The sequence below is a fragment of the Temnothorax nylanderi genome, unplaced genomic scaffold, assembly GCF_030848795.1.
Source record: "Temnothorax nylanderi isolate EJ_2023f unplaced genomic scaffold, tnyl_v1.0 TNYL_tig0099_pilon, whole genome shotgun sequence".
Taxonomy (NCBI): domain Eukaryota; kingdom Metazoa; phylum Arthropoda; class Insecta; order Hymenoptera; family Formicidae; genus Temnothorax; species Temnothorax nylanderi.
In genome coordinates this window covers 196,296-208,015 of record NW_027249161.1, presented here as the reverse complement: position 1 = coordinate 208,015, position 11,720 = coordinate 196,296, and the positions used below count along the sequence as shown (strand labels likewise).

The 11,720-nt window shown below is 28.8% G+C and overlaps 1 protein-coding gene across 2 annotated transcripts; it reads right to left on the bottom strand.

The window, feature by feature from the left end:
- Nucleotides 1-493: 493 nt before the first annotated feature.
- On the bottom strand, nucleotides 494-10,583 carry LOC139775486 (uncharacterized). 2 transcript variants are annotated; one of them, XM_071711513.1, is made up of 10 exons: nucleotides 10,127-10,583; nucleotides 8,858-9,227; nucleotides 8,232-8,416; nucleotides 2,864-2,974; nucleotides 2,335-2,437; nucleotides 2,195-2,260; nucleotides 1,928-2,041; nucleotides 1,407-1,668; nucleotides 1,140-1,308; nucleotides 494-1,044 (listed from the first exon to the last, which is right to left on the bottom strand). In XM_071711513.1, exons 2-10 carry the CDS (start codon nucleotides 9,199-9,201, stop codon nucleotides 1,028-1,030), a joined length of 1,371 nt encoding a protein of 456 aa, XP_071567614.1. In that variant the 5' UTR covers nucleotides 9,202-9,227; nucleotides 10,127-10,583; the 3' UTR covers nucleotides 494-1,027. The 2 variants fall into 2 exon arrangements, with proteins under 2 accessions (XP_071567614.1, XP_071567615.1); XM_071711514.1 differs by lacking the exon at nucleotides 1,928-2,041.
- Between the last annotated feature and the right edge of the window lie 1,137 nt (nucleotides 10,584-11,720).

Below are 11,720 nucleotides of genomic sequence, written 5' to 3'. Positions count from 1 at the left end.
TAGTGGTTCGCCCTGGCCGTTTTTAGAGCAGCACTGCTTGAAGGCCATTACATAGGAAGAAGAAGAAGAAGTCACCCGCCTCTCGTCAGCGAGCCAAAGTGTATATGTATGTGCGTATGTGTAATTGTATGTGTAATGTGTATGTCTGCGGTGTCTTGAATACTCTTGAACTCAGGTTGAAGCCGTAAGTTCGTAGGGCCCAAGGCCCAAGGAACTGCGCGGATCACTTCCTTCTGCGGCCAATCGTTAAAGTTGACGACTATTGAGGTTATGAAACCCGTCATACCGACGAGATGCAACAACATGAACGTATGTACCCCCGACCCCGTGGTCCATGGCTATTACATGCACATCCAAAAAGTGCGCGAATTTGAAACGTATTGAAGCGTTTATTGTGTTTCAAGGTCTAAAATACAAGAAAGAGGAAAGATTGTAACTGTATCTCAGGGATAGGATAGATCTTCTTAAAGAAAATTAATGCCTAAGTCTTACGTACAAATTAACATTTCAATTTTATTTACAGAATACATAGCGCTAATTATAAATTATTGAAAAATAAGAACAATATGTGTATATGCACGTGTATAAATGCTCTACATTACATAGAAAATATTTTATATATAAGTTATATGTTCTATTAGTATATATAAGTTATATATGCATTATTACTTTATATTACTTTATATTATATAATATATATAAATTGTATTATTTGGAGGGGTAAAAGCCATAGTGGTCAAATTTTTTTAAAATATTGACTCGTGTGCATAGGTGCAATTTATATACTGTATAGATTGCATCTATCCACACGAGTCAATATCTTAAAAAATTTGAGTTACACCACTATGGCTTTTACTCCTCCATTTATATTTCATGCAGACTTTACATATATAATATATTTAATTCACTCAAGCATTATAATTCATTTTAAAATACTACATTCTATAATATAATAAAACCTTGATTGCGTATCCAAGATAAACCATTATTTTCATTGCTATTTAAGTATGAAATATGGTCCGTTGTTTTAAAATGGTCCGAATCCTGTGAAAGAATTTTGTATATATATATGTATACAGAATATTGTACAATACATATACAGTTGTACTGCTATTTGTAATGCATATATATGTATTTACTTGGATTTGGGGGTGGATGTCCCAATCTGTACATATCTGGAGGAAATCGTGGTGGAAATGGTCTGACTGGTGCCATTAAAGCAGGGTGTCTGCCTCTTCCCATAGGAGGAATCTGTCCTCTTAATGGGACCATAGGGCTCACTACAATTGGTCTCGGAGGAAAGGGACTCTAAAAAGTATATTACCAAGAAATAAATAAATTAGAAATCCAACAAATTCTCATTAAGAACATTCATTAGATCAATAGTTTGTATACATTTTACTTACGCCATAATAGATAGGCACGGGTATTGGTGATTCGATATAATGCGGTGCTATATCCCTTCGTTCTCTGGATCTATCTCTATCTTTGTTTCTGTCCCTGTCTCTATCTCTATCTCTTTCCCTCTCCCTCTCCCTCTCCCTTTCCCTTTCTCTATCCCTGTCTCTGTCTCTGTCCCTATCCCTATCTCTATCCTTTCTTTCATGGGAACGTTCATTTGATCTCTCACGATATCTGTCGCGATAAGATTTCTCTTCCATAAACGGCCTGTAAAGATAATGATTAGAAATGATTATTCATAACTATTAAAAAATGGTTTAATTGGCATCCTTTTTTCATTTTACAAATAAATTAATCAAGCCTGGTAATATCTCTAAATCGTAACAAATTAAAAATAATTTAAATATTTATAATAATGAAATTAATTTTATATTAATTTAATTTTTATATTATTCCATATTATTTTAATATTAATTTATTTTAAATAACAATCTATAAATTCTATATTAATGATTTTACTCCATACCTCGAATATGAGTTGTGCAGTTCTCTAGAACGAGATCGATTAGCATCATGTTTATTTAGATCTCTTTCTGTGTATTTCTCTTTATATTCTCTACGTTTCTCTAAACCGCTTGCTCTACAAAATATAGAAAGAGAACATACTTTTCAGAAATACCAAAGCTATTTAACTGTTTTTAATTATATAATACTTATTTGCTTTTGATTATTTTAAAAACAAGGTTGAATTTCTTTTCATCAATATATAAATTACAACTAAAGCTAGCTTTACCCATCATTTTTACGAATATCACAATTTTCTGTCTTGTTATCCTGATGCTTCAAATCTTTGCGGTGTCTAAGATCATAAGTAAATACATTAAAGAATATATATCTAGTATAAAGAATATTGTCATCATGAGAGAAACGAACCTAGGTTGATAAGACGGTGGATATCCGGAACTATAAATATGATTCCTAATTGGACTCAAGGATAAAGATCGTCTCCTTGAAGTACGTGATTTGTTTGTCGAGGCTGTAATATTATATGTAGTGTTATATGTATATACTATGTTTTTTTAAAGAATGCTATGTTGTATTATTCATTATGGAGCCTCAAACACCGAAAACTAAAATATTTATCTATTTCTTGACATATATAAAATAATTTGTTTTTTAAATTAAAGATATAATCTATAAATAAAATATATAACCATAAATTAGTCACATTATATGTATATTCTATATTCAATGACTAAGTTCTCTATATGTATTTTTATATATATCATAAATGTATATAGAATAATTTCATGTACGTTGTACTTTTCTTATTCAAAGAATTTCGAGTATTTCGAAAATTATCTAATGTAATTTTATATGTTCATTAATTCAAGTTTAATTGGTATAATTTAAGAATTAATAATAAATAATTATATAATAAAATTATTTATATAATACATACCCGATTGTTCTTTATCTATAGCTACAACTGTGCGTCGTTCTTCTATTTCGTTAGTTTTGATTGTAGCCTTTTTTATTTCTTCCCTGTCGAATATTGGTTTACATCCTTCTCCTATATAGTTCATTACATTGTTTAATAATATAATTAATAAGATGTATGCATAAGTGAAAAAGAAATACAGGTAATAATTTAGATCTTTCTCATCTAAATTAAATTTCTCAGATTTATACACGCTTTAAATTATATTTTGTTTTTATTGATTATTATTATGCCAACAGTAATGGTATAGACACCGTATGCAAGTAAAAATATTAATAAAAATTACATTGGAAAATAAAATTAGTATTCGCTAGGCTTATGGACAAAGCAATATTTTACAACTTTGAAGTATGCTGATTTAAATAACAGATATGGAAAGACTCAAATGCAAAACACGATAAAAAGTTGTATAATATTTCGATGTAAAATATTACATCAAAAGTGTGCAATGAGTATAATTTGTATTTATTAAAACATTGGAAACGATAGTTAGTAGAATATTTTTCGCTTATTAATATTATAAATTATTTTATGATTAGGTACTTATGAATTTATATTATAAATCAAAAATAAAAATTACATTGGCAGAGAGAATTATTAGATTATTGCATATGAAATGCCGTTGTAATTTCGATGATCTTTAAACACATTTTAAAATATGTATATCTATATATTTCAAGATGTTAAAATATATATTTTAATAAATATGTATTTTGCTCATATTTAGTAATGTAATAGATTATAAAATCATGAGTGAAGAGAAGAGGAAACAGTAACTTCCATGGTAAATAGAAAACCATCTTCCAGTGAAAAAATATATTAATTATCTTCCAAAAAATATTGTCTTCTGTTGTTGGTAAATCGTTGGTGATATTGGAATATCTTACAATCGTGAAATTAATATATTTCTCAATACTTTGAAACTTATGTTTTAATAATTAAGAATTTAAATTCTTACGGGGGGCTCCACTACTGTTAAACTAGACACGTAGTGTGCCTTGCAAAGTACATGCGTGAACTTTCCACACGTGATAAATTGCAAACCCCATATATACCATACAACAATATTGCTATTATTACGTTTAAAAATCGATATCTCAAAAACTATGCATCGTAGCGCATTGTGGTTTGCAGCATTCTTTTTCTCAGCGAAAGATCTATCAAATACACCTATCAAATTGAGGGGCCCCGGAACTAACATTATCCCCATATCTTCATTGCAGACTTTCTTCAATCATGTTTATATCATCCTGTATTAATAATATATTCTGTGAAGCAAAATTTTACATAATACATGTATATTTCTAAAAATAATACCGTGAAACAGTTGTAAAAAATTAATTATTAAATACATTTTTATATTTACATAGATATCCTATCTATATATCTCAATATTGAATCACATTTTTATAATCACATTTTAAAATAATATGCAATATTTTATCATCAGAAAATATTTGTTTTATAAAAACATATAAATGTAAAATCCTCAAAATTTCCTATGAAACAACCAATAGATTTAAATAAAAATAATGGAAAAACATTTAATAGTTTGTCATACGCTATTTACTAATTTATTTTTTAATCTATCAGATTGTAAAATCTTCCATGAATTTCTCTAATTTTTATTGTAACATTCTTCTTCTATTTCTATATAAAGGCTGATTAATTAATTTTAACTATGTTTAAAATTCTATTAATATCATTAGATTCATGACGTAAAAGTTCTGAGTGTTATAACTATTAGACATTGATATATGATAAAAATTAATCATAAAAATAAACATATACCTAATTACGTCATTGTATGTTGTTATATATTATCAGTATACAGAATAAAATTATTATTTTTAAAATTTTTACATTAATGAAAAAGATCTGAAAAGGACTATATATATATATATATATATATATATATATATATCTTTTTCTCATTGTATTTAATCAATTTTAACAAATTGTTATAAAAAGTAGATATTATCATACCTGTCCCAAGTATTCTCCATTCATTGTTCATCCTCAAATTAATTGTAAAAAGTTTAGGTTTATCTTCATTGTAGATTTTCTTCAACCATCTTTGTATAATTTCTTTTGTAGCATTGACATAATGTCTTCCGTGAAGTAGAATATCTTCCATGAAGCTCTTCCATGAAATTTCTTTTTCATATGCATATATCCATGTACTTTTAAAAATAATTAGACTACATAATTATTTTTAAAATTTCTGAGAAAACAAACGTAGCTTTTTTGAAATATAAATAGAACATGTAATGTAAGCAGGAATATATTTTTATTATGATTAAATTAGATATATAGACAACATTTATTTACACTGTTGTATTACACAGATTTATTAATTTAATATAAAATTTAATGTAAAAAAACGATAAAACTGTAATATTAAATCTTTTGTTTTACATTTTAATGATAAATATAATAAGCTTAAATTTATTAAATTAAAAGAAATATTTTGTAAAAAAGATAGGTTTATCTTCATTGTAGATTTTCTTCAACCATCTTTGTATAATTTCTTTTGTAGCATTGACATAATGTTTTCCGTGAAGTAGAATATCTTCCATAATGTAGAATATCCGTTTCCGAATAGCTTCTTCATTCACATTCGATGTATCATCTCTTTTTAGTATTGTTCATGAAAAATCCAATCTAATCTTATATTTATTGCAGGCTTCTTCAATTTTATTACTTTTATCGCTGATATATCTTCCATGAAGCTCTTCCATGAAATTTCTTTTTCATATGCATATATCCATGTACTGTTAAAAGTAAAAATGTTCCTTTTTCGGTGTAGCTGAGCGCATTATTTCTACTTTCCAGCCAATTGCGAACCTAGAAATGGTGCACTCATCTACACTGAAAGGAAACCCATTTGTGCTCCCCAGTGTACTTTTAAAAATAATTAGACTACATAATTATTTTTAAAATTTCTGAGAAAACAAACATGGCTTTTTTGGAATATACATAGGACTTATAATGTAAGCAGGAATATATTTTTATTATGATTAAATTAGATATATAGACAACATTTATTTACACATTGTTGTATTAAATAGATTTATTAATTTAATATAAAATTTAATGTAAAAAAGCGATAAAACTCTAATATTAAATCTTTTGTTTTACATTTTAATCATAAATGTAATAAGCTTAAATTTATTAAATTAAAATAAATATTTTGTAAAAAAGATAGGTTTATCTTCATTGTAGATTTTCTTCAACCATCTTTGTATCATTCCTTTTTTAGCGTTGACATAATGTTTTCCGTGAAGTAGAATATCTTCCATAATGTAGAATATCCGTTTCCGAATAGCTTCTTCATTCACATTCGATGTATCATCTCTTTTTAGTATTGTTCATGAAAAATCCAATCTAATCTTATATTTATTGCAGGCTTCTTCAATTTTATTACTTTTATCGCTGATATATCTTCCATGAAGCTCTTCCATAAAATTTCTTTTTCATATGCATATTAAATCTTTTGTTTTACATTTTAATCATAAATGTAATAAGCTTAAATTTATTAAATTAAAATAAATATTTTGTAAAAAAGATTAATTATTAATACAACAATATTACATTATTCTAAATTCTATATAATAATGAGAATTGCAATTTTTTCAAATTTTTCTTGATATAGAAAAATCTTAAAAATGTATTGTTTTCTCACTATATTAAATCAATTTTAAAAACAATTTACTAAAAGAGAAAATGTTTCCCTACCTGTTTCTGCATATCTTTTTCCATCTTTTGCTCATCCTAGTGAATCATGAAAAGTTTAATCTCATCTTCATTGTAGGCTTTCTTTGATGATCATTTATTTCATCATTTTTGTAGCACTAATATAATTATATTTTCTGTGAAGTAGGATTTTCCGATTATATATGTCATATTAGCATAAAAACATATTAATAGCATAAAAATATGTTAAAAAATAAATATAGAATTATTTTTAAAATATCTAGAAACTCACATAATTTTCTTTATGTGACAATGCATAATTAACAATATAATTATATTTATATTGCTAATAAAATACATACATAATCTTATTTGTATCTATATTGCACATGTTCTATTCCTAATTGTATTGTATATTCATTATTATTGTACATTATATATATGTTGTATATAAATGAACGTATTAATTTAATTTGCAAAAATACGAAAAGCGACTAATTTTATGTTTTATTAATGTTGAATTAAATGCATGCAATAATAAATTAAAAGGAAATTTTAAAAAAGAAAAGATGATACCAAAAATATTAAGGAAATCTATTATATATAATCCTTATCTATAAATTCTTTGGTAATACTCTTCTCTGATAATGTTACTACCAATAAAATATTTGTTTAGATAATATTTATTACTTTAAATTAAAAATTTATTTAAGAAATGATTAATCTTTTTAAACTAATTTCAATAAAGTTAGGTTCTTTGCATTTTCTTATATTTACATCAAGTTTCTTTCAATGAGAAAACTTTAAGTTAAATAAATTCTCGTACAAATATAAGACAATTAGGTGTTTATTTAAAAAAAATAAGTATAAAAATCTAAATAAAATTAGTTATGGTTTAGACAAAGTAATATATGTATAATATTTGCAATTTTTACATGCGTTAAGCTAGAGTACATAAAATATACAATACATTATTTGGATACTCTTTAAATATTTTTTAAATACTTAAGGCCATTACACGTAACAAAGATTTAGCCATAATCGTAAGGCCGTAAGAAAATAAACCAATCACAGTTGATTATTCTCCTCGCGCTCGAAGAATAATCTAGTGTGATTGATCTATTTTCTTATGGCCTTACGATTATAACTAAAACTTTGTTACGTACAATGGCCTTTAAACTGTTGGATCTGCAGCATATCATTCTCTCAGGAGACGTTTTAAATTAAATTGACATTTGTTTTATATATCTTATAGAAAAAACCACAGATCAAATATAGTAGACAAAACACTCTTCCCATGTTGAAAAATTTCTTAAACTAGATTTGCAAATGTTATTCATTATTACAAGTATTTCTCTTGCTCGATGTTATCTTCATGGAGCTTTCTATATCGACTCTTTATAATAAACTCTTCATAGATGTAAGGAATAAACCTATGATGCATCAACCTAGTGCCAATATAACAAAACTTTTGTGCTATTGGTATAATAGACATATTATTGTAGACTACTGCCAATGCTTTGATTGTAATACAACTCTTCCAGCACTCATTGCAATGCTAGATAATAATTAAGTTTCTGGAAAGAATAAGGATTTAGAGAAACAAAGATTTTAGAAAAATGTAACATTTTACCCTCTCTTCTCTTGACGATCACATCTTCAGGATTAAGTATATCTCGCTGTAATTCGGGAACAGGTCCTTGTACAGGAATATTCCTGTGAATATCAACTTTAATTCGACGTAGTTCCATAGTATTAACCTGTGCATTCTGAGGACCTCTAAACAAAGGTACTGTTCCACTTGTAGGCTCATCTAATCTAAAGAGAATTTAATCATAATATTTTAAATTAATCGTAATTCTTATATATACTCTTTGTATTAAAATAACCAGATATAATATTCCAGGAAAATAGTCCTATTTCTATATTCTATATTTACATAATGAATATAGTGAGACAATTAAAAAAAATTCTTTTAAAAGTGAAAAAAACATACATTTATCTCTGTACATCTTGCGCCTTATTCTGATCTGGCATTGAAATTATAGTTTTCTGTTAACGAGCCCTACTAACAAGCTAAGCTGAATTTATTTACATATCTCAACTCGTAAGCAATTTTCTCTATCAATAAATTATTTTATACTAATTTATTTTATTGAAATATCTTTTTCAGATATTTGAAAGTTTTGGTCACCTTATCTCTATCAAGTCAAAATAAAGATATAGGGGCATATAGTTATATGTATGTTGTAAACTCACTTTTCATGCAAACTACCAGATTTGGAAGCAGTTGACGTAGATCTACCTCTATACCGAAGATGCGAGGGAGACTCACTACCGCTTTTGCTTCGACTATGACGCGAGGATTTTCCCTCAGCATATTTTAAAGCTTGTGCACGTTTCTTTTCATATTCTAAAATCTTTTGCTGTTTCAATTTTTCATGTTGTCTCTCTCGTTCTTGCTGGCGTTGCCATTCTCGTCTACGTCTCTGCTTTTCGTCTTCGGTTCTTGAACGTAAAACTGAACAAGTATTGTGATCTTCACTACGTGTTGATCTTGACTCCTCATCGCCCCGGAAAGTTGTCGAACGTATTGGATTCATTGTCGGAAATACTAAGCAAAGTGCTGCTGAAATATATTAAATTTATTATCAAAAAATCAGATTTTAATTAATGCAGGAAATATTTCTCGTCATCTTCTTTATTATAAAGTTAATAACAAATTGAATTTTATGGTTAAGCATTTTTATATTTAATATACATATAAATTGTGATTCTGATAAAAAATTCTGAACTTACACGTCTTCAACAATTTAAAATAAACACATCATCTCGGAAACAGTACATTCGGAATAAAGCTGGGCTTTTCGATTACAGTATAGTTATATAGAAAATACAAGAATATCCAAGCTTGATATTTATATAGGGATTTATAAATGCATGCAAAATAAGATTTCTTTACTTTGAGTTCAATGATGCATTTAGAAATTAGCAGTTGCATTAAAGTTTTTCTACACAAATTTGCATAATTGCATAAAATATATGAATCATGTAGTTACATGTTTAATGTATAAAATATGATAAGATTACGTACCATACATTTCTTTCTCTTTATTTTATCACATACTTATACAGCATAAAAGTATTACGTATTTTCTTTTTTATCACTCTTTTTTCTCAATTAATTTTCTCTTATTCACTGCCAACACTGAAAATCTGTAGTAACGTAAACTAAATTCTCAGCGCTAGCAGTAAATATTGGAGAACGCAGCCTATGTAAAGTCTGTTTTCTGTCGCTGAACTGGCTGCACTAGTTCAGAGTTTATCTTTTTTCTTCCAATGTGGAATAAAAAAGATAAACTCAGAACTAGCGCAGTCAGTTCAACAATAGAAAACAGACCCGTAATATCATAATGTTAGAGTAAACAAGATTAAGTTTTCCAGAAAATGAAACTGGTTTTCTCTTGGGAATGGCTTATGTAAGCCATTTTGGCGTACTTCATTCATTTGAAGAAAAGAAATACTTACCGTTAAAACTTTGCAGGCAAGCGGAAAGTAGATTCCGGCCGGAATGGTTGTTGAGTCTTCGCACAGCGATTTAAGAAAATCGTCTGGTTCTGTCACCAGTGCGACAATAAGCCAATTTCAAAACTCGCCAAGCAAAATTGTAAATAGGCTACGAAGGAGATGGGCTCTTCGATAGAATGGAGTAGCTGAAGATTTTTACCAATAACTATTCAAGCTTCGTGCATCTTGAGAGAAGCTGATGGGAATTTTAAATCTTACTACGAAAAACCGTGCAAGAGATAATGGATTCGAATATTTAAGAGTCCAAAATAGGCATAGCTCCGGATATTAGCTCATGATTAGCACTAATATTTTCTAAAGCGTCCAGATAATAGGAAAGATTCACTTAATATCTTGTCAGAACTTTCACGTAACACTTAACAGGTTCGCCATATTCCAACTGACAAACAAGTCACCGGACTGACCGGACCTCCCTTCCCCCTTTGTGTTGACAAAGTTTCCAAGTATCAGACCTGTTGATTGGCTGTAGGATAGAGAGGTTCTCGGGTATCCAGAAATTCTCTATCTCGCGGCCAATATGCTTGAAGAATTTTATCTACGAGTTAATTTGACTGCGGTCCACTTGATGCTACAAATGCTTTGAAGCATTTCTCTTCTCTTTTCTTTCAATGAAGAAAGAAGGAGAAGAAGAACGCTCCGAAGCATTTGTAGCGTCAAGTGGACCGCAGCCTTTATCGTACGATAAATGAGATTAGAGAAAAGGCCTCCGCACAATGAAAAATATAAGGAACAAGTACTACTACTACGTTTACGCGAGCGTTACTTCTGTAGTAACTTACGATAATTCGCTCGTTTACGCGGAGTAAATTATCGTAAGTTACTACAAAATCCCGTTTACGCGAAGGAATTATCGTAAGTTACTACAGAAGTCGCGTAAAGCGTCGTCTACAATTACTACGTTTACGCGAGCGTTATGCCCGTATCAGACTACGGATTGGGATTAAGATTGGATTGAAATTTGACCAATCAGAGCAAAGTTTACTAAACTTGAGATCAGTTTTCTCTGTTCTGATTGATTAAATTTCAATCCAATCTCAATCCCAATCCGTAGTCTGATACGGGCTTTATGCTGGGTCTACAATGCGAGTCGCAAAGTCGTGAGTCGCAAGAATTGACCAATCACAGTCGATTATTCTCCTCAAATTCGACTGTGATTGGTCAATTCTTGCGACTCACGACTTTGCGACTCGCATTGAGGATTCAGCATTACTTTTGTAGTAACTTACGATAATTCCTTCGCGTAAACGGGATTTTCCTTCGCGTAAACGGGATTTTGTAGTAACTTGCGATAATTTACTCCGCGTAAACGAGTGATATATCGTAAATTACTACAGAAGTAACGCTCGCGTAAACGTAGTAAATGGCAGCAGGAGTAGTACTTGTTCCTTATATTTTTCATCGTGCGGAGGCCTTTTCTCTAATATCTCTAATAAAATGCTGCGTTCCATTTATCGCTCACAATGCTCGCGAGCATCATTTCGTCCTTATTTAACATTTGACAAACAACAAGGATAAAATGATTCCACGAGCGTTG